Genomic DNA, 22,586 nt, shown 5'->3' with positions numbered 1-22,586 from the left:
CCAAAAAAAAAAAAAAAAAAAAAACCAAAAGTGTTAAAATACTCATTTGTGTTATCTGCCAGGTGTTTCTTAGCTCCCCAGTGGCCCAGTGACCCTGCCTTGATTGAGTAGAATCCTGTACTTAATCCTGGGCCATGAGAGTGACAGTATGTGATTTCAGCCTGGAACATCTACTTGCTATGGGGAGGCCAGCCACTCTGCACCTTTACTCTGTCGCCTGGCATGCTGCCACTCCAGGCAGGATGAGAAATCGGCTCCGGCTGTACCCAGCACTGTTACTGGAGGTGGGTATGCAGGTCCTCAGGACATCCTTTTTGCTCCCTCTCCCTAACCCAGCATTTATTACTCAACTCCCAGTTTGAATTCATTAAAAAGATGAACTGGGCTGGGTGTGGTAATCCGTGATCCTAGCATTTTAGGAGGCTGAGGCAGGAGGACCACAAGTGTAAGTCCAGCTTGGGCAATTTATTTGGTGGAATGTTTAAAGAATTGGGATGAACTACATCTCCAGTACTGGGAAAGAAAATCAGGCCTGCCCAGAACAAGCTCTACAAGCCCTTGTATTGTGCCTTGACTCTCATCCCAGCTCCCGAGTTGGCCCTGAGTTAGTTCACAGCGAGTGTGTCAAGGACACCCACGTCTAATTCTTCACAGCTCTATCCCAAGAGCCCAGCACTGCCTGGTGAGTGGGGGTATGTGGGGGGCCCCAGCACACCCATCACTGCGAGCCACCTAGGCTGGCTGTCACATCACGGCCCCACACACATACATCCCACCTGAAGCCAGCGTGCAGCAGTGCCACCAGTTCCCTACCCTGGGGACACCAGTAAAAGCATCTACCTCCGGCCCCAGGTATGTCTTTCAAGAACAAACTAATGGAAACCAAAAATGTTCCCAAGCACTGGCTCCTAGCCTTCTGGGACACACAGGTGCTACCTGCAGCTGACACGCATTTCAGACGCAGCCTGACCCACTGCAATTTGCTTCCCCAAGTGCACTGTGGCCTGGCTGGTGACAATAGCAGTAGCTGCTCCCAGCCACTGGGTGCAAGGGGCACCTTGTGTTCAGAGGAAAGCGTCCCCCCAGGATCTGCTCCACCTGAGCTGGCTCATTCTCAGCAGCACAGGGGGCACGGGTTCTCCCAGGGGGCTGTGTTCCTCACTCCGGGAAGGGGACTGGGCCGCACAGGTCTCTGTGGTTGATTTAGCTGGACGTCACAGTTGGGAGAGGAACTCTGGTGACTGGGAACATTTCTACTAATCTGTTTCAGATCCAAACCCGGGCTTCCCTGGGGGGAACCCCTTACCCCATAGAGGCAGCACACAGTGCTTCCAGCCCCCCATCTTGCCCCCTTTCAGCAGCTTCGGGCACAGCAATTGCTCCTTCCTCGGAAAACCACTCGTTTCCCGAGACACCACACTTGCCTGGTTCTTTTCCTGGCTTCCTTCCGGCTCCCCCCACCCCTTGCTCAGGGTCTCTCTGGTGGGACTCTGCCCTCGTTCTGGGGTCTTCTCCTCTTCCAGAGGTCACAAAATGGTGGCCCGGCAGCCTCTGGGGACCCATCAGCAGAGTTTGTTTGGTCCTCGAAGTGTTTTGGGTGTCAATTTGAAGGCCATAAGGCAGGGCAAGCACTCTCCACGTTCGCCACAGTCCCCATGGGGCCTAGGGGTTTACACCTGTCCGATTTGCGTCTTTTCGTCACCTGCCTGGTCCCTGCTAAACAGGCTGCCCAGGATGTCTCCCCACCTTCAGGTCTAGCTACCACCAGGGGCCCTAGTCCATCTCTCCTGTGCCTTAGCTCGTGGACAAGGTGGGTCCCCAGCCCCAGGGGGGCCCCAGATGTGGTGTGAACAGTCGAGGACAGGGACAGAAAGTCGCTTGCCTCCAGGGGTCAGGTGGGCCATCGAAATGAGTTAACTGGTCAGGTAGAAGAAAAGTCCACGGCCAGAAACATAATCAAATTGGATCTTTACTCAACTATGGTGAATGCATGGAACAGAATACAAACATGTAGGATACTGGAGTTTATAAAGTCAAAATTGAAAAAATACAAATTGAAAAATAGAAGTATTTAATTATTAAAATTTTTTTTCTCTCTCATAATTCTTCTGCTCCTTCAAGTTGAGGCGGGAAGGCTGACAACTCCCCTTCCACACCGAGCTGTCAGGGTCAAGTCTTGGAGGGGCAGGCGCCCCAGGCGACCTAGACTCTGTCCCCAGGAGCGAGCTTCGCTGGATACGGGCCCTAACCCTAACCAAAGGGGCGGCTGTTCACACAAGCGTGGGCGCCCCAAAATGGACCTCGGACCTCGCCACCATCCCGAGCAACTGCCTTTGGGACGGGTGCCCTCCGCCTTGCAGTTCAACTACTCCTGTGGCCTACAGCCACGGGGCCGGGGCAACGCCCGCTGGCCACAGCCAGTGGGACAGCGCTATTCCACTGTCACAGAAAGTGGGTGCAGAGTCTGGGGATTTGGCCTTTGAGCCCACCATCCAGGTGACTGTGGTCCAGGCCACCAATTCCACTTCCAGAAACCAACTGTGGTGAGGAGAAAGGAGGAGTCGGATTACGCCTGGGGAGTGCAGTTCTGTCTCTGCTGGTCCAAGGCCATCTCAAGTGTCCACTCAAGGAGCAGCTTGTGGCTGGCCCTGAGGAGCTGTGCTGGCGTTCAAAGCCTCTGGCTGCCTCCTCAGGGAACCGGCTTCTGGTTCAAGCTGTTATGGACACTTGCCCACAGCTAACCATGAGGAGCATAAGACTGCAGAAGTCCACCGTGCATCCCTTTGGCTTCTCGGGTCCACTGAATGGAGGTGACAGGCCAGTATGTGACTATTCTTGCCCCTACCAACACCGCTGCTCAGGTCACCGCCTCAACTATCTGTGGTTGTGCTTCCAAGTTCTGAGCGCTGCATGTGACATCGCATCTCTCGGTACAGTCTGTCACTTCCCAGCATCGGGCTCCCCTGGTCACCTCCAAATCCTCAACACCACAAATAAATAAAGCTAACCGGTGGAAAGAGTTTATGAGCAGCAACAGGAAAGGCCACGACTGATGCGCCTCCTTCAGGCAGCCAGGCTGGCAAAGCCTGGTGTGTCTTCCGTGTACCCCGAGGCGTATGGGCCCGCAGCCCGGGCCCTCCTCATGGTGAGCCCTACTGACACTTAAGGCCCTTTTTCAGTTCGTTGAGGATGGCGTCGCGGGTCTGCTCTGTGTACTGGTCGTAGCTCTTGCTGTGCCTGGACTCATAGTGGCGCTTCAGGTTGTACTCTTTCAACACAGACACGATTTTTTTGCATATTAGACACGTAGGCATGCTCTTCACTTCCACAAAGAAATAGTCTCGCTCCCATTTTTCTCGAAACACACGGCCCTCTCCTTCTCTCTTTCGTTTTGCCGCTTTTGGTGGAGACATGGGTACAAGAAAGATTTCACTTGTCTCTGAACGCTACCAAGGAGCAACCACAGTGCCAGCCCCGAGCCAAGGTGGTGGGGAGCGGGAGGGGAGGTGGGGACTGTGGCGAACCGGGGAACACGCGCCCCGCAGAAGGGCAGCTCCAGTCATGGAGCCAGGCGTAGGGAGGCCCGGGAGCCAGGCCAGGAGCCAAGACTGCGGTGTGTGTATCTGGGCGTGAATGAACCCGATTTATACAGCTACCTCGTAAGGAAAGAGGACCACGTATGCTAACACAGGGAAGGCCAAACAAAACTCACCTGCAGAGTGGCCCATGGGCCACCAAATTGCAACCTCTCTCCTGGGGCAGGCCCAGAGGGTGGCGGTCCAGGAATGGACCACACTGTGTGACGCTTACCTCCAGTACCACAACGGTCACCTCGTGCCACCCCCTGGCTACTGCCTGCACCCTGCTGCCTGCAGATGTCTCCAAGGACACCCTGCAGGGCCTTCGCCTCACTGTCCCGACCCTGTCCCCTGCAAGGTCTTTCCTTGGGGATGGCCACACTGTCCACCTTGTCCAGTCTCAAAAAGGCCATCTCCAACAAGAGCCCAGATCCTGCCCTGCCTTTATGGACACTCAGCCACTCCTATGGTTTCCACCGTACACTATCACCTGGATGGTCCTGAGCTCCAACATGGTATCCATCACTTAAGCATCACTGGGGCCACTGGCACTCACCGTCTACAGCACCCAGACTGGCCCCCAGCTCATGATCCCCATGGTCCTGTGGCCATGGGACGAGGCACGAGCTGCTGGTCTGCCATGTGCCGCCTGCCCAGCTCTCTGGCTCCAGCTGCCCCAGCTGCCAGCCTAGCCCCTGCTCTCCAGGAGTCTCAGGTGCCAGGGCCCCTTCTGTCCCTGAGAACCTGGTCCTTCCTGACCCCTAGAACTGCTGCTCCTCTCACCAGACTCTGCTGTCTGGCTAGGTCTGATGCCCCGGCCTGGGCTCCCTCAGTCCCTGCTCAGCCTGTGGGAGCACTGGTCCTGCCCCTGCCTGCCTGGCACCTGCTGCCTCCGCGCCTCCCAGCCAGCCAGCTGTGTCACACGGTCTGACTCAATGTGAGGCCCAGCACCACCCAGCCTGGGGCCTGGGGGAGGTCTGTGGAAGTGAGGACAAGCACAGAGATGACCGGGTGTCCTCCTGCCCAGTGCTGGGGGATGTCAGTGACGGGAGCCGGGCGTGTGTTAAAAGGAACTTTATTGGGTGCTGGGGGTTCAGATGAGATCCATGAGGATGTCTTCCTCCATGACGCTGGGCTGCAGGCCTGACTGGGGGACCGGGCCCCGGGGACCCCCGCTCAGCAGCATCTGACCTGGGGGGCGGTGGGGAAGGACTGCATCTCCCAGTAGTCCCTGGGCCCATGGAGGGCCCTGGGCCTGCTTCTTCCCTCCGCCGGGAGCCTGCGGCATTTTGTTGCTCAGGAAGCCTTGGGGTCCCATCTGAGGTGCCTACTGACCCCACTGGTTGCCAAGAGTTTCCCATGAGTCTTTGGGAGCCCTTCCCCTACACTAGTTCTGGCCCCAGACTATTTTCCAGCACCCCGACATGAAGGAGAGGATCATGGGAGAGTTCTCTCCCTTTAGGTCCTTGATCCAATGGGAGGTGCTTCCCAAGTAGCCCAGAGTTCCCTGAGGGTCTCAGGGAGACCCCTTCGCTATGGCACTTTTGCCCAGCCACCTGCTCGCCGCTGGAGCTCCCTTACCTGGCATCGGAGCCCGAGGGGGAAGCTGGGCGGGCCAGGACTGAGCGGGCGGCGGGTGCAGGAGCGGGGGACCCAGCTGGGGCTGCCCCAAGCTCTGGTGAGGTGGGGGCAGCAACGCAGGAGCCCCTGGTGGCTGGAGGTGGTGGAGGGAGGCCTGGGGCGGGGGCACCCCGGTCTGGGGCTGGGGGAATACAGAGCGAGGCTCAGAGGCTAGGGAGAAGCCCTGCCACACCCACCATCCTGCCGCTACCTAAGGCTTCTCAGGGGTCTCAGCCTGCACTTTGGGAGTCTCAGCAGAAGCCCCCTAAATGGGAAGGAGGCAGTGGGTGGTGTTTTGCTGAGAGCCCCAGGAGTCCATCATACCCACGAACCAAAGTTGACCTCCCTCCCCCGAGACAAAAAGATGAGAATTGCTGGGGCCAGGGCCCCAGCTCCCAGCTGATCTCCCCACATCTCACCGGTGGCGGGTTGAGAAGAAGGCTCCGCAGCTGGGGATTAGCCCCAGGATTCTGGGGCCGAAGGATGGGTCCAGGAGGGGGTGGGCCAGGGGCAGCTCCAGGAGGGCCTTGGGGGGCACCTGGAGGGGCCTGGGTGGTACCTGGGGCCTGGGGCTGCCCTGCGGCCCCAGATGCCCCCACAGCACCTTGAGGCTGGGGCTGTGGTGGGCGGAGCTGAAGCTGCTGGGAAGAAAGATGGGGGTGAGGGAGCATGCAGAGGCCCACGCCCCGCTGCCTGAAGAAACAGAAGTTGACATAGGACGTCCTCTACGGCTGTCCCGCCCTGTCCCTGACCAACCCGTCATCCTCACCAGATTCTGCGAGGGCCTCGCTTGGTCCTCCAGAATGGGGCCCAGACCTGGGGGTGCCTGCTGTCCCCCCATCTGCACAGGGAGAGGGGCAGGTCAGTGACCGGGGCAGGGTGTCTTATGCCCGGGCAGGTGCAAGTGTTGGTGGGATGCGGCTCACCCCGCGCTGCTGCTCCAGCTTCTGCTGCTGGACTTGCTTGTGGTTGGTGATGACCTGCCGGATGCCGTTGACAAAGCCACTCTGGTCGTAGGGGATGAGGCCCATGAAGATCTTCTTCTTGGACGAGTAGAGCAGCATGAGCACGCGTACCTCGCAGGGGGCCGTGTGGGGGAAGTGCACGCAGCCGGCCTGCAGACAGACAGACAGGAGGGCACCTCAGGTCCTTGTATGCTGGAGGCGGCTTCCATCGAAGACAGTTCCAGAAGCCTCTCACACAGGGATGGCAGGGGTTTCTACTGAAGGAGGCTGAGAGCAGAGCTGATCTGGGGCAACTCCAGACAAAAAGTGGGGCTCAGGTGAGTCAGGGACCCACAGGGCAGGGCGAGACTGGCTTGTGGGGACAACAAGGGCCCTGAGCAGGGCCACTCTGACTGGTGCCACCTGCGTAGTCCTTCTTTCCTTGGCCACAATGAGCTGGGGCTGCCCTGAAAGGCCACCTGGGGGTAAGGGGCACAGCCTCGAAGGAGAGGTGTGGATGGTAGTGGCGGCCCTGAGGCCAAGTCACAGCCGCACCGTCTCACTCAATGCTCTCCATGGGTGCCTGCCTTGTGAACTGAGGAAGCAGCACCAACTGCACACACTCACTAACCAGGGGACAGGGCATAACCATATACACCGCCCAAGGCTCACCAACAGGAAGTACAGTGGACGCTGTGGTGATCTGGAGGCAGCCACAGGTCACACTTTGCAACAGGGGCTGTGGGAGCTGACCTTTTCTCGGAGCCTCAGTTCCCCACCTGAGGCAGACCTGCCAGCTGCCTACCAGGCACTTGTGTGCCTGCAAGGAGCCCTGGCTGCTCAGGAAGTGATGTGTCCAGGTCCCAGGGTACAAATCCCAAGCCACCAGGCTGGTCCCTGCTTCAGGACAGGTTTTTTTTTTTTTGTCTTTTTCTTTTTCTTTTTTTTTTTTTTTTGTCTTTTTCATTTTTATCGGTACCAGGGATCGAACTCACGACTGCCTGCTTGCAAAGCAGGCGCTTATGCCGCTGAGCTAAATCCCCAGCCCCCTAGCTTCTGTTCTTTCCCTTACCTAACTTCAACACAGTGAGCACACTGCCCTAGCCCTGGGAACTGCCCTGTCCCTCATAGGGGAGGCCAGGAGAATCACAGACCCAAGCCGAGGAATCTGAAGCCACGAGAGCAATCCTGATGGCAGCCCCACTGGACCCTGTCTGTCCTCCCAGCTGCCTCCCAGGATGCACCCTTGGGGCTGGTGCTGAGCCAAGGAGGCAGAGCTGTGATACAAGCCGCGCACAGGAGTGCACTGATCTTTTAGCAGGACCCCCATCAGCTCTTTGTGTGACTGCAGCCCCATGAGTGCCCCCAAGCCAGACCCCAGCATAGTGGAAGTCCCCTGTGTTTGTACACAGGGCAGTGGTCTCTTCAGAAAGGTCAGTGTCCAAGAGAACTCCTCGAGGTGGTCCCCAGGATGTGGACAAAGGCCACAGAGGGTGCTACGTGAGGACATGGGACACCAGGAAGATGGCCTTGAAGGCTGCAGCAACATGGGGCAGAGGCAGGGGCAGGGAGTGCGAGTCCTCCTCTGGAGCTCTGAACTCAGCTTTCTGCCCCCCAAGACCTCTGGAGACTAAGCTTCTGTTGTGCTGAGCCCCCATGGCTAGGGCAGTGTGCAGGGCAGCCCCAGGAATCTACCTGTGCCAGGGCCCAATCAGAAGCGAAAGCTTCCTTCCCGCTGCCCCAGACACTGGTCAGAGCGCCCCGGGACACACCTTGGCCCAGTGTGTAGTTCAGGGTGCAGCGAGGTGCCGGGTTCTAAAACCCATGAGCCCTCACCACAGCTTGAGAGGCCCTAGTTTGACCCCCACCCTCCGCAGAGAGCCCCCTTGCCAGGCACCCAGGCAGCAGGCAGGATGGAGGCAGTGCCACCCCACCCGCTAGGGACTCACGAAGCCGTTGCCCATGATGCGGTAGAGGCCTTTGAGGGATTCCAGGTCCTTGTTGGTGAAGTGGAACTGCACCATCCTCGAATTCCGAAACAGAGGGCCCAAGGTGGTCTGAGGGGAAACCGAGGTCGCCATGTGGGGAGTGAGGAGGGAACAAAGGCAGGGCATCGGGGAGACTGAGTGGGGGCCCTGAGGCTACGCACCAGCAGCTGCTGGGGGATGAGCTGCATGATCAACTTCTGCGGCCACTGTTCTGTCTTCCTGGGGGGGGGGGCACATGAGGTCAAGGGTCAGGAGGGAGCGGACCCTGGCCCACCCTGCCCCCAAAGGCCACCTACAGGTTCTCTCCATGATTCACGTAGACCTGGCAGGGCAGGGACCGGGTCAGCTTGGTGTTGGCATCCACCGAGGCAGGTTTGGGTTTCTGAGGGGGAAGAAGTCGAGTCATGGTGAGAAAGGGTCCAGCCTCCCCTGGCCATCCCCAAGCTCAAGATGACCCCCTCTTCATCAGCCACAAACCTCCCCTGGCCCAGACCCCCCAGCTCTGGCCCTGAACCCCAAGAGCTACTATCCCCAGAGGCCCCAACCACGGTGACCCCATCTGGTCCCCAAATCCTGTGTTTTCCTGGATCCTTCACCTCAGCACAACTTATCCTGCGCCGATCTCCACTCTCAGCTCCTTATTTTCTGGAGGCGGGGCCGGGTACGCCTCTAAGTGGGCTCCTCCACCCTCGGGCTCCCAAGTGTTAGAGGACAAGAGTGACTGCCCAGCGCGAATACAGCGTTAGCCCCACCTTGGTCCCAAGCCACAGACCCAAGGTTCAGGGAGGCCCTAAGTTCGCTTGCCCAGCACAGCTGCAACCCACTCACCTCCTGCCACTCGAGCACCCCGCTCCAGGCCAGGAGCTTGTTAGACACTGACTGCTGCCCACCAAGGGCTGGTGCCCCGAGCTGGGCCGGGGAAGGACCACTGACGCCACCTGGGGCCACCGCGCCCGCCTGCAGAGGAGAAAGAGCAGGAGCAGCATTGCTCGGTACAGCTGGGAGTGTCGGTCCCCAGCACTACAGGATGCGAGGACGCCCAGGGTCCCCGGGTCTCCCTGACCCCTGGAACCACTCTTGAGATTCTTCCCCAACCCGCCCACCTCATGTGTGCTGGGAGCCCCAGAGGCCCCAGGTCCCCCCAAGAATGTCCCAAGCTGGGAGGGCAAATGGCACTTCTAACTGTCCTCACGCCAAAGCCGGAAGGGATAGATGTCTGCACCTACCATGGATGGGGCCCCTGGCTGTGCGGCAGCAGGGGCCAGGCCTGGGCCAGGCACCACTGTGGAGACCAGGTTGGGCTGGGAGGCAGGAGGTGCCTTGGGGGCACCAGGAGGCCCAGGGGGTAATGTTGGGGGCGTGGCCTGGCTGAAGGGGGGTCCCACTCCAGAGGCAGCCTGCTGCAGAGGGTTGATGGGCGAGACTGCAAGAAAGATGGGGAACAAGTGAGGAGCCATGCAGAGAAAAGCCATGCTTCTGGAACCCACCACCCCACTGTCTGGCCCAGGGACTCACAGCGTGGGCCCAGCCCGGCCTTCTGGTTCTTGGCAGCCTCCACTGCATTCTGGGCTGCGACCTGAGCCGCGCTCAGGTTCCCGGGGACCTGGAGGAGGTGGGGCTGGGGTGTGCTGAGGCCTGGACACAGAACCCTGTTGTGCTGCCCCTCACCACGTGGTCCCACCCTGTGTCCTTAAGACTCCCTGACCCCACACATCCCAGTGCTCAGTTAGGTCTCTGCCATGAGATGACACCTCCTGTACAGCCCAGGCCTGAGTCCCATCTTGGTGACAACATCCATACCTGATACTGTGGCGGCACAGGGGGCAGGGACTGCTGGGGTGCGGCTGAGAGTGTGGGACCGGAGGGTGGCACGGGTGGCAGAGGCACCTGCTGCTTGGGCTGGAGGGGGCCAGGGGTTGAGCCACCCCCAACTGAGCCCAGGACAATGGCCAAGTACCCACATACAGCAGCGGAGAGGAGGAAGGGGAGAGAAACCCAGAATCCATGTCAAGGAGAGCAGGAGACACTTGAGCCCTGCCCATCCCACCGCACTGCGCCAGGCCTCACCGGGCAGCACCAGCCCGCGCACCAGCACCATGTGCCGGGGGTCCTGGCTCACATCTGCTGGCGGTTGCAGTGGCTCTAGCATAGCTGGAGGTGCAGCCTTCTCAAACAGCAGCCGCAGGGCAGGCAGCTTCCGAGGGGACACAATGGAGAAGTGGATCCCACGCTGCAGGAGGGAACATGGAGATCAGTGCAGGGCCCCTCCTGGGCACCACTGTGGACTACCAGCCACCACCCCAATGGTGAGACCAGGGATCAGGCCCCATGGGACACGGGCCTCAGCTGTTTTGACAAACACGAGGAAAAAGAGCCACACACAGAATCACGGCTCCTTAGGGATCCAGGTCCCAGCCCTACTCCTTAGGATGGCGGGGTGGTGGGGGTAGGGTAGTGTCCTAGCCAGACCCTGACCCGGGCCCAACTCCGCACCTCCCCAATCTCCTGCACGAGGCTCTCAGTCGTGTACCCTGAGTACGTGGTGCTCTCCACCGCAGGCAGCAGGTACGGCGGTGAGTTGCAGATGAGCAGGCAGACTCGGTGCGTCTGGCCACTGGTGGTGGAGGACAAGGCACAGAATGGACCCCACTGGTGACCAAGAAGGGACGGGGCCTAGCAGTGCTGAGGCTCATACCCGCACCCCCAGCAAGTCAGAGCAACACTCCATTTCATAACCAACAGCACGAAGGGCTAGGGGACTTGCTATATAGTAGGGGATGCCCGAGGAGGCACCATGTGGCAAGCTCTACTCACATCTGCTCGCGCATCTTCTTAAAGTCATCAAACAGCTGCAGTGCTGTGCTGAGGCCTTCTGCGATGAGGCTGCAGCTCTCACCGCCACCACCCATGAACCTGCAGGAGGCTAAGCAGTCAACCCCGCTGCCATCACCCTGGCCAGGCCACCCCAGAGAGCCTGCTTCCTTCCTGTCCCCCACCAGCAGCAGACTGGGTGCCCTGGACACTACTGAGTCCCCTGCTCTGTCCTGAGAGTTAGGATGGGAAACCCCAAGCCTAGACCCCTAGGTCTGTGTCACTCTGGGTGTGACAGCCACCTGGCCACCCTCCTGCAGTCCCTTCCTTCGGGGTGCGTGGCCAAGGGCAGGGCCTCCTCTGTCCATCCACATGTCCCCTCCCCAAGCAGTCTGAAACATGTCCCCTCCCCAAGCAGAGTCTGAGGTCCTAACATTCAGTACCTCTCAGGGTGACCTCAATGAAAAGGAGATCACAGAAGTGAGTAAGTGGGGAGCACTGGGGGTCCCACCCCCATATAAGGGACAAGCTGAACACAAAAACAGACACGTAAGAGGGAAAAGATGGTGGCCCTGTGAAGACTGGGTAACACTGCTGTCAGGCAGGGCACAGCTGGGGCCACCAGCAGATGACAAGAGTCAAGGAAGGCCCCTTCCCCTCAGCTTTCAGAGTCTGGCACTGCTAGCACCCTAACCTCGGCCTCCAGCCTTAAAAAGAGCACTAAATAAGCAAGAAACAAAGCACCTGCACCCAGGAGTCCGTGGGCAGCAGCGCTCTCTCTCCATGCCCATGAGTGGAGCCTGCCGGAGTCCAAGGCCACCAGAGGCCAGGCCCCAGGAAGGCTCAGTAAGCTCACACCCTTCGCCACACCTGCATCCTGCAACACACCTGACCCCCAGGCTTCTGTGCACTGTAGTCCAGGGCCACAGCCCCACCCTGGCCTAGTCAGGAACCCAACTGATCGGTGTCACAAGCCCAATATGGCGGTGTCCTCCCCGACATGCCCGCCTCAATCAACACAGGTCACCTGCCACAATGGCTGTCCACTGCCCACCGCCCACTGCCACCCTGCCGGTGCACTCAATCTCCCATGCCCTCTCTGCAGGGTACCCACTTCACGCAGGTACCACAGGTGGCTGGGTGGGCGCCCATTTCCCTGCCTTCCACTCCCACTCAGCACTGCAGCGCAGCCCTGCTGCCCTCCTTCCCCTTTTGAGGCAGGACTGTTTCCCAGAGATTGTTTAGGGCCACAGAGGTAGACAGACCCCACTGAATAAATTTACCCCACAGCCAGCCTGCTGTCTCACCTTCCAGCACTAGAGAAACCAATCCCCAACTTTCTCAGACCTTTGTGAGACGAGAGCCAACTGCCCCGCCTGAGCTGGGCTGAGCCGTCTTCCTGCCCCCGCCCCTTTCTTGTTGTTGATATTTATTTTGTTTTGGTTTGGTTTTTTGGTGCTGGTAATCAAACTCAGAACCTTGTACTTCCTGCTCCTTTTTTTCCCTTTGTTTTTCATTTCTTTGCTTTGAGACTCAGTCTCACTATGTAGTCTGGGTTAGCCTCAAACTCATGGCAATCTTCCTGCCGTGGCCTCCTGAATGCTGAGATTACAGGCATGAGCCACCATGCTCAGGTTGGTGTCTCTTTTTGGGATGATGAAAATGATTTGGAATGAGACAGAGGTGGTAGCTGTATGAAACTGTGAACACAGTTAAGACTACCAAATTACACACTTTAAAAGGGTTACCTCTGTCAGGTGTAGTGGCGGCATCTGTAATCCTAGCACTTGGGAGCTGAGGCAAGGGGATCACCAAAACCTCACAACCAGCCTGGGTGAGTTCAAGACCAGCCTGTACTACATAATCAAGACTGTCTAAAAAAAGGGAAAGGGGTATAGAGGGGCATGCCTGTCATCCCAGCTATTCAACAGGCTGAAGCAGGAGGACTACAAGTTTGAGGCCAGCCTGAGCAGTCTAGTGAGACTATCACAAATTATTAAAAATTAGAAAGGGCTAGATACATGGTTCAGTGGCAGAGCATTTGTCTAGCCTGGGCTCAATCCCCAATACAACAAACTAGAAAAAATAAAACTCTGGAGGAAAAGTGTGATGGGCCATCCACTACGAGACCCTAAAGCTTGCTTTTTTCATACTGGACTTGACTGCAGGTTATGCTGACAGCTTCAAGAAAGATGTACAAGGGGCTGGGGATTTAGCTCAGCGGCATAAGCCTCTGCTTTGCAAGCAGGCAGTCATGAGTTCGATCCCTGGACCAATAAAAAAGAAAAAGACAAAAAAAAGAAAAAAGAAAGACGTACAACAAATACTGTCAGGCAGATGAGAAACACTTGAAAGTGGGGAGAACTAAAATGTGTCTACTTGTAGCACATGGCTTAAGGGCCACCAAATGCATATATCTCACTCTCTTACTTACGTAGTTTGCAGTCCTAGGGATCAAACCAGGCCCTTGAGTTCACTAAGCAAACACACAGCCATCAAGCTCTGCCCCCAGCCCCATTCTTACTGCACGTTTAACTTTACCTGGGTCTGAGATTGATCGTAATGGCTGAGGACATACACTCACTCAGTGGCAAAGCACTTGCCTAACAGACGTGAGGTCCTGGGTTCAATTTCCTGCAGCTGCAGCACAGAAAATTTTAAAATAAAGCCCTCTGGGTGATGGTGGCAATGACTTAGTACTTTTTTTTTTTTTTTTTTTTTTGGTAAAAAAGTTCAGGCTGGCTTTGAACCCAAACTGGCCTCAATCTCCTGCCTCAGCCTCCCAAGTGGTGGGAGGACAGGCATATGCCACCATACCTAGCAACTCTTAGTACCTGGCTCGCCCTGGAACCTGTCCCTATTTGTCCTACCCATTACCGCACTCTTGAGCTGCCACACTGGAATGCCCCAGGACATAACAGCAGCAGTCCTGCCAAGGACTTCCTGTGTGCCATCCCAGCACCCACACAAACACAAAACCACATGGGACAACTCCTTGGTGTCCCTTGTGCACAGCATAAAATTGAATGAATAAACAAACTGCCATAAGGCTGCAGGCGAACACACCCGGGTTATCCCTTCTGACCCGAGGCGGCTAACTGGTAAGAAAGGAAATGCAAGCTGAAAGCAAGGACATTTCAACAAAAAGAAAGCACACTGTATGCCTCCTGCCTTAAATTTGAAACCTCTCAGGAGAAGACAAGATATCCCCCATGCGAACACAGCCTGCTACAGACAGTGGAACGTCAGACACCCAATTCATAGTCACACAGGACTAGATCATAACAGTGACCTTGGGAAATAACGGCGGACAACATTTGTCAGCTGATCTGGAAGATTCCACACAGAGAACACGGCCAGCTTTTGTGTGGCTCCAGGTACAGAACATGTGGGGTGGACGCAGGATTAAAGTGTTTGGATAGCAGCCCTCTTTGCCCACAGGACTTGGAATCCCCCTTCCCTTCTTTTTTTGTTATGCTGGGAATTGAACCCAGGGACACTACCACTAAACTACACCCCCAGAGCTTTTTATTTTTTATTTTGGGATATGGGTCTTACTAGATCACTAAACTGTTCAAGGATATTCAAATTCTTAATCCTTCTGCCTCTGCCTCCCAGAATGCCAGGAATATATAGGTGTCCATCACCATGCTAGATTCCAGCAGAATTCCTCTGTTTGTTTTGAGACAATCTCTGATGTTAATTCATAGTTTTTGTTTTGTTTTGTTTTGGTACCAAGGATCAAACTCATGACCTAGTGCTTGCTAGGCGGGCACTTATACTGCTAAACTAAATCCCCAAACTTAAGAGATTTTTTTTTTTTAATTGGTACCGGGGATTGAACTCACGACCCTGCAATGAGCTAAATCTCCAGCCCCTCTGATGTGATGATTCAAATTGGCCTTGAGCTCACAGCAACTGTTCTGCCTCAGCCTCCAGAGTGCTCGGATTCCAAGGCCACAAGGCCCAGCAGATTTTTCTAAGCAAGGAATTTAACTGCATTTCCTAACATTCAACATCCCCTGGAGGTCTGGCCTCTGGGTAATTATGCTCCCTGCAGGCTCCACTCACTTGGGTTACCCAGCCAACATGCCTAAGGCCTGTTGGGTCCTGAGTCCCTGAGGGAGGTGAACAGCAAGACAAAGTCCCTGGACAGATATGGGCCAGAGGTATGGGGCTCTGACAACGGAACACAGAAGCGCAGGAGACAGCAAGCAGCTGCTTGCAAAAATCCAGGGCCATTTCTCACGTGGAAAAAACATCTGAGTGGGGATCATAAAGGCAGTGTCAGTTTACCAGAGTGACCACAATGCAGGGCACTGTGGGTACTCGCTGCTCACTCACTTTGTACCCAGCTTAATGCTGGGGTGAGGGGCACTAGGGACTTCAGGGACACCTGACTTGGCTCTCAGGCCTCAAGTACCCCACTTAATGTTATTTCATTTTTATGACAATCTAAAAACCAGTGGATGACAAGAGTTTAAGTTTTGTCCCCTAGGGGACATCTGATAATGCACTGAGGCATTTCTGGTTGTCACATCTTTTGGGATATGGTACTGACAACCAGAGGACAGAAGCAGGAGAGCTTGGTGGCACATGTCCATAATCCAGGCTACTCTAGGAGACTGTGGCAGGAGAATTACAAGTATGAGAACAATTCTAGCAACTAAGCAAGACCTTGTCTCATAATGAAAAAAATAAAAAATAAAAAAGGCTAGGAATGTAGGAATGTGGCTCCGTGGTACAGTGCTAAGCTCGATCCCCAGTATGGCAAAAAAGGAAAGAAAAAAAAGTCTTAGAAGGGCTGGGAATGTAGCTCAGAAGTGAAGCACTCATTTAGCATGTGAGGGGCCCTGCTCAGTTCCCAGCACCACAGCACAACACACTCACACACTGCAGCAAGCTGGCCTGGTGGACCTGGGACCAGCCTGGGCAACACAGCAAGACCCCGTTCCAATCACCTTGAAACACCCAGACAGGGAGCAGAAAAAGGAAACTGGGTGTCAGTTCTTCCATCACGGCTCTGCACCCACCTTAAACACAGCAGGCACTCAGCACCGCACCTGCACGCAGGCCACACGTGCAAAGGTCCAGACAGCCACTGAGCGCTCTGCTTTTCAACAAACCCTGCCTGCAGATGGAGCCTGGGCACCGCCGCCTCTCATGAGTCACCCCACAGCACTGAGAGCCACACATTTGCAAACCACGAAACTGAGGCATAAAACTGTACCTCCAGGGGCATTTCCCATGTGCCAGGCACAGCCTGAAATACAGTCCTCAGGTCACTTCACTGTGGAAACATCCCACAAACTGGGGGCCGCCTGCCCCACAATAGTCCCCCAACAATTCCACCTCCTGGTTGCCACAGAGGGTACAGCCCCTCCTACCCAGAACAGACAACTCCTATACCAAACAGCAGGCAGCAGAAGTGAAGGCCAGTGACTGCCAACTCGACTGCACCAGTGAGCCCACAGCGTCCGCATCAGCTCAGTCACTCAGGAAAGCCAATGAGCAACTTCAGCCTCCAGTCTTCAGGCAGAGGAGCAGAAATTCCTCCAACCTGGCCTCACCTGGCCCTGCCGTGCCCAATCCTTGTAGCTTGCAGGTGTATGGGAGATCCTGAATTGAACCATGTAGCTTCACCACTCCTCAATTCATTAACTTGGGGTAACCAGCAATGAAGCAAGGGATAACTAATCTTACACTACCAACACAGTTGGGTGTGGGTGCACCCCCCGGCCTTCATTCCAACACTCAGGAGGCTGAGGCAGAAATCACCATGAGTCCAAGGTCAGCCCTGGCTACATAGGAGACCCCGACTCAAACATCAAAACCCAAACTAAAGGAAAATACTACCAAAAGCCCCAATTCAGGATGAAATGCTTGTGTGCCAGGGACTCCTAGGTCTGGAAGCTCAAGTGGCGAATAGTTTGATCTGAACCTAGGATGCCTCGATGTGAGACAAGGCCACAGGATAGGAGAGAACGGAGGAAATTTGCATATGGAACACAAGGCAACAGTTGGAGCTCACAGCAAGTCACCCCAACAGCAGTCTTCCTACCACAAGTGCATGGCAACACTGCTGAGCACGCATGGAACCCCCACAAGCGACTTGGGGACAAAACTGCAACCACCCTCCCGGCCCCTTTCAGCCACCCAATGTGAGGAAACAGCTCCCATAGCTCCAGCCCCAGCCGCCACTCTCACTATACCCCCTCCCAGCCCCCCAACCTGCCGAAGTAAGGAGAAAAGCTCACTTAATGCTATCCAGCCAGGTGACAAACTCATAGGCGCTGCTGGTGGGCGCGTGACACTGCACGTAGGACTCCGGGGCGCAGTCCACGGTGTTGAAGACCACCAGGCTGTACTGGGTACCCCCGTACTAGGTGAGAAAGGCACAGGCAGTGTTAATTAGTGACGCGAACTTTCTCGACTAGGAAAGAAGTTGGAGCACCCAGTTTCCTGTAAGCTAAGCAGCAGAAACTCCTCCCAGCTTCTTCCACCCAGCCAGGGTCCTGGGTCCTCTGAGCTCGGGGTCACGACCCCTTCTTCTCCCCAATCCGGAGATTCCGGATCCATCTCCCCACTCCTATCCAGGGGTCCCGACCCCCCCCCCCCCCGCGCTCTGAGCCGGGGATCCCGGCCCTGCCTCCCCTCTCTGGCCAGCAGTCCCGGCCCCGCCTTCTCGGCCTCGGGCTCGCAGACTCACGTCTCCTCCGAAGTCCGTTTCCGCAGGAGGACCGCCATTGAAATACCTGCGAGGACCGAAGTGGACAGCGGGGTCACACACAGGCTGTGCAGAACTAAACTCGGAGAGGGCGCCCCGCGGGACTGTACTCACTCAATAGCCGGGAGCAGATAGTGCTTGCGCAGCCCCTCGAAGTAGGGGCCCAGATTGGCTGTGCCCTCGATTACAAACACAACATCAGCCACCAGGCCCCCGGCCCGGGCCGGACCCTCAGACCCGGGAACCATTCCGGGAGCGGGAGCAGGAGCGGCCACCGCCGCCACAGCGCCCAGGGAACGAGCGGAAGTGCGCCGTGGGGCGTGCGTGCGTACGCGGGCCGGATGTCTGCAGGGCGCCGCGGACGCGCGTGCCGCCATGTTTGTGCGGGGCGCTAGGCGCGGGTTTGTGTTTTCATTCCTTTTCCCGTCCGAAGCGTGAGTAGTCACGCGAGGCATAGTGATCCCCTTCGAAAATCTCTTGGGAAATACTGAGTTATTGTAAAAACTGTCTAGAACAAAATAAATAGAAGGAAATGCATTCGGCCGCCATCATTGAGCGGGGCGCCTAGTTGGACTCGGACGGCGGGGGGTGGGGCGGGGAGAGTCGTGGTTGCTAGGCAACAAGTACGCCGCACTTGTTTTCCAGCAGAGAGATTAAATCGCCAGTTCTTTTCTTGCCTGAGCGCGAGACTGGGGCAGGGACGTGTGCAGGAGCCAATCGCGTCCTCCGAAACGAGGTTACTACGCAACACTGTGATCAATTTGGAAGCGTGCGGCTGTTTTCTCTCCTGAGAAACCTGAACTCCAACCTAAGTGGAGGCTGCCAGGCAACACCTGATGGCTGTTTTAATGTTATAAATGAAATCTCAAAACTACCGGAAGAGGAGATAAATACATCGTCCAATTCTGAAAAGCCAATAGTGATCAGCTACCACAAAGCCACAAAACATAAAAACAAAAAAACCACATCAGTTTGCCAGTCAAAGACCACATAAACTAAGTTTAAAAATCTACAGTAGCCACACGTGGTAGCGCACGCCTGTAATTCCAGCGCTGGGGAAGCTCGGCAGGAGGATGAGCCAAGGCCACGTAGTGAATTCAATTTTAGTATGTGTGCTGCCTGCCGAAGCGAGCACTCGTAGTGAATTCAAACCAGGCTGAATTACAGATCGAGGTCCTGTTGCAGAAAAAAAAAAAAATGTAGCTCAGTGGTAGAATGCTTACCAAGTTCCTGTATAAATGTATAAATTCCCGAGTCCGTCTGATTCCCCAGCCTTGCTAAAAATAATGAAAAGTGTTATGAATTTTCACAATGCAAAAGAATAAGTGAGATGATGGACAAACGAATTATGCTGACCTGGTCAACACACACTGTATACCTTTTACTTCATCATTATGTACCAATATATGTGTCAATTAAATATTTTAAATACTTTAAACTTTCTAAATGCTCAACATTTGAAAATTGATCATTTTCACCAGTTAACAAGTAGTAGTGGAAAGCCCAGTGAGCTTGGTGCAGTGATGCACAGTTGTAATTCCAGATACTCTAGAGGCTGAGGCAAAAGGATCACAAGTCCAAAAACAATCTGGACAAATTATCAAGACCCATTTCAAAATAAAAATGGCTGAGTGTAGCTCAGTGGTAGTGCAATCCGGGGTTCAACCCCGGAGAAGAGGAGAAAAACAAGACAGAGAAACTGCTCAACTGGCGTAGAGTGTGTTGTTATGTCCACGTCCACTGAGTAATGCTCTGACCTGCTTATTTCACCCAAACTTACCCCAAGGGCAATAGTTTTTTTTAGTTTTCCATCTGAGGATTGAATCCAGTCTGGCACCTAGGAGGAAAGAGCTGTACCAATTGGCTACATCCTCACCCTTTTTTAAAAAAATAAGATGTTTTGTTTGGGTTGTTTGTTTTGTTTTGTTCTGAGACAGGATCTTACTATTCAGTTCAGCCTGGACTTGAACTCATTGTACAGCCCAAGTTGGCCTCAAATTTGTGGTGATTCTCCTGCCTCAGACTCCTAAAAGCTAAGGTTACAGGCATGTGCCACCACATCTGGGAACATTGACTTCTTAGCAGCAAAATGGAAACTAGGAGATGGTAGAATAACTTTGTGCAGTTCTTTGAGAAAAATTAACTATCAGGGCCGGGGATTTAGTTCAATGGTACAGTGCCTGCCTGGCAAGCATGTGGTCGTGAATTCAATCCCTGGTACCAGAAAAATCAACTATTGTCCAAAAGTTGTTCAGTAATGAGTGAGACAAACTCACTTTAGACAATATAAATGTTAGAATTAAACTCCAAAAGACATATTTAGGACAAAGAAAAATTTTAAATTCTGTTTCAAGAAGGAAGAAGGATGATTTATCAGAGGGAAAAAAAGATGGCAAAATGAATTATAGACATAGGTATAATTATAAACATTGCCTGCATAAAATAATAATAGTATTCAAACTGGTTGGAGTAGCCCAGTCCTCAAAAAATAATAAATTAAAAAAGTATTGTTGCTGGGCTTGGTGGTGCACACCTGTAATCCCAGCACTCCGGGAGGATGAGGCAGGAGATTCAGGAATTCAGAACCTTTTCTGTTGGGGAGCTGTTGAGTTAGTGAAGGAACCAAGAGCATGGAGCGCCTCAAGGGAACAGGTGTTCCAGCCTCAAGAATAGGGGGTGTGAGAGTTGAGGTAGTGAGGTTTCCACTTCTAAATGTATGTAGCACTGGGGTGGTTGAACAGTTTCTTTCCATCCAGAGAGAGAGCTCCACCTGATGTTAGCTTTCTATGTATTGTCTTTTATCTTTATCTCTGTATCCTCTTGCTGACCTTCCCCCCACTCCCTGGGAACTTTCAAAGCTGGGCAGGACATGGCATTTCACCTGACAAAGTTAGTGACTTAGCAAGACCCTGTCTCCAAATAAAGAACAAAAGTGGCTGGGGACGTAACTCAGTGTAAAGACCCTGAATTCAATCTCTAGTTAAAAAATAAAAAAAATATATATGAAAGAAGGCAGAAACAGATCCAAATTTATGAGTGAGTAAAATTTCAGGATCTAAACTGAGTGTGGTGGTGCATAGCTGTAATTCCAGCACTAAAGGAGGCTGAAGCAGGAGGATCACAGGGAGTTTGAGGCCAATTTGTGTTACATAGTGAGTATGAGGCCAGTTTTGGACTACAAAGTGAGGCTAGTCTGAGCTACGTAACAAGACCCTGTCTCAAAAAACAAACCCAATTACATTTTAAGAAAAAAACCTCATTACATGAAGGAATTTCTTAAAAAAAAAAAACAAAAGGAAAAACTAGGTAAAAAAAATTCTTAGGTATATGAGGAAAAATGTATATATTACTTTAAAAATTATTCTTTGTATTTTTTTTTCCTCTAGAAGTGTATTGGGGAGCTGGACATGGTGGCTCATGACTGTAATCCTAGCACTCGGGAGGCTGAGGCAGGAGGATTGTTGCAAGTTCAAAACCAGCCTGAAGTACAAAGTGAGCCCAAGGCCAGCCTGAACTTGAGACCCTATCTCAAAAAACCACAGGAAAAAAATGTGGTGTAATTTAATATGCAGAGTAAACATCTGTTTTTTCTTATAAGCCATTAGTGATCAAATCAAGAAGAAAAACAAAACATTTTAAAATAAACAAATGTTTTTCCCAAGGAGTAGTGATGCATGCCTGTAATTTAAGCTACTAGAGACCGAGGCAGGAAGATCAAAAGTTCCATGCCAGCCTGTGCGATTTAGCAAAAAGAACTTGTTTTAAAACAAAAGTTTAAAAAGACTGATGTAGCTTAGTGTTCCCTGGGTTCAATTCCAAGAACCATAAGCAAGGGGGGGGGGTAGATACAAGGCTTTTTGTTTTTAAAATTGTTATTTAAATTTTGTAGATATGCTTGCGTAAATGAGAGCAACTGTTCTCACACACAAAAAGAAACTAGCTATTCAGTTGCTAACTCAAAGATTTACAGTATCACTTTATACACAAGAAAGAGCCTAGCATGTCAGTACAGGACTATTTTTTTTGTCCTTAAATGTTTCTGAGACAAGTTACTGCTATGTAGTTCAGGCTGGCCTTGAGCTCACTTTGTAACCCAGACTGGTATCTAACTCACAAGGAACCTCCTGCCTTAGCCTCCAGAGTACTGGGATTATAGGTGTGTGTGCCACCATGCCAGGCAGAACTGCTCAATTTGTTACAACCATAAAACTGATTACAAAGAAATATAAAATAGTGACATAGACTAACATTTTTTGATTAGAAAAAGAAACAAACGTTAGTACAAATGTAGTCTTCATTTTAGGGAGTTTGGAAGATATTTTCACATTTTACTGTATATGGTAAAATATCGGATATGAAGTCATAACAGATAATTTGATGATGCTGTAAAATAAAGGATTTTTTCTTCTAACGAAAACAACTATTTTATTTGGTGGTTACTAGGCAACGCTCACGGGAACAAACCACTCTAAAAGGGAGAGGAGAGGTGGTAATGCTCGAATTTGAACGTGTGACTTTTTTTTTTTTTTTTTTTTTTTGAGACAAGGTCTAGCTATGTAGCCCAGGCTGGCTTCGAACTCATGTCTATCCTGCCTCAACCTGAGACTGCTGGGATTACAGGAGTGCGTCACCAGGCCCAGTTCGTGTAGCCATTTTTGAGCAGGGCACAACCGCTTAGATTTTTTTTCAGAATGGAATTGCACGGTGGTTGCTAGGTAATGCCTTATACTGTCGTCATCTTTGAATGGGGCACCTGTTTACTAGTATAAAACGGAAATCCACGCGAAATGCGGTTGCTAGGCAATGACCTAGTACCATCGCCATCTTTGATCGGGGCACAGTTTTTCCATCTAGAACGTAAATTATTATATCCTACGTGATGGTTTCTAGACAATGCCTTGAGACTCTCACTGTCCTC

The 22,586-nt window shown here is 53.4% G+C and overlaps 1 protein-coding gene across 5 annotated transcripts; it reads right to left on the bottom strand.

The window, feature by feature from the left end:
* Positions 1 to 1,951: 1,951 nt before the first annotated feature.
* Positions 1,952 to 17,992, bottom strand: Med25 (mediator complex subunit 25). 5 transcript variants are annotated; one of them, XM_023563184.2, is made up of 18 exons: positions 17,783 to 17,991; positions 17,651 to 17,696; positions 17,199 to 17,323; positions 10,945 to 11,043; positions 10,624 to 10,744; positions 10,198 to 10,360; positions 9,931 to 10,061; positions 9,646 to 9,733; positions 9,357 to 9,553; positions 8,959 to 9,087; positions 8,427 to 8,512; positions 8,292 to 8,349; positions 8,092 to 8,199; positions 6,125 to 6,313; positions 5,968 to 6,039; positions 5,618 to 5,839; positions 5,160 to 5,340; positions 1,952 to 3,397 (listed from the first exon to the last, which is right to left on the bottom strand). In XM_023563184.2, exons 1-18 carry the CDS (start codon positions 17,914 to 17,916, stop codon positions 3,153 to 3,155), a joined length of 2,394 nt encoding a protein of 797 aa, XP_023418952.2. In that variant the 5' UTR covers positions 17,917 to 17,991; the 3' UTR covers positions 1,952 to 3,152. The 5 variants fall into 5 exon arrangements, with proteins under 5 accessions (XP_023418952.2, XP_023418955.2, XP_063109223.1 ...); XM_023563187.2 differs by having other exon boundaries at positions 5,618 to 5,836; positions 17,783 to 17,990; XM_023563186.2 differs by lacking the exon at positions 1,952 to 3,397 and adding an exon at positions 4,638 to 4,769 and having other exon boundaries at positions 17,783 to 17,989.
* Positions 17,993 to 22,586: the final 4,594 nt, after the last annotated feature.

The sequence above is a fragment of the Cavia porcellus genome, unplaced genomic scaffold (genome assembly GCF_034190915.1).
Source record: "Cavia porcellus strain 051 isolate PalLab524CR breed Dunkin Hartley unplaced genomic scaffold, mCavPor4.1 scaffold_7, whole genome shotgun sequence".
In the NCBI taxonomy this organism is placed as follows: Eukaryota; Metazoa; Chordata; class Mammalia; order Rodentia; family Caviidae; genus Cavia; species Cavia porcellus.
Note: the sequence above shows the minus strand (reverse complement) of the source record. Positions and strands in the feature narration are given on the sequence as shown.

Bases quoted from the DNA above. Each gene is read 5' to 3' on its own strand.
- Med25 (XM_023563184.2), bottom strand. From the start codon at position 17,916: ATGGTTCCCGGGTCTGAGGGTCCGGCCCGGGCCGGGGGCCTGGTGGCT. The intron at 10,361-10,623 runs GTGCGGAGTTGG...TCCCTCCTGCAG, and splicing joins TCGTGCAGGAGATTGGGGAG to CGTGGGATCCACTTCTCCAT. The intron at 6,040-6,124 runs GTGAGCCGCATC...CTCCCTGTGCAG, and splicing joins AGCTGGAGCAGCAGCGCGGG to ATGGGGGGACAGCAGGCACC.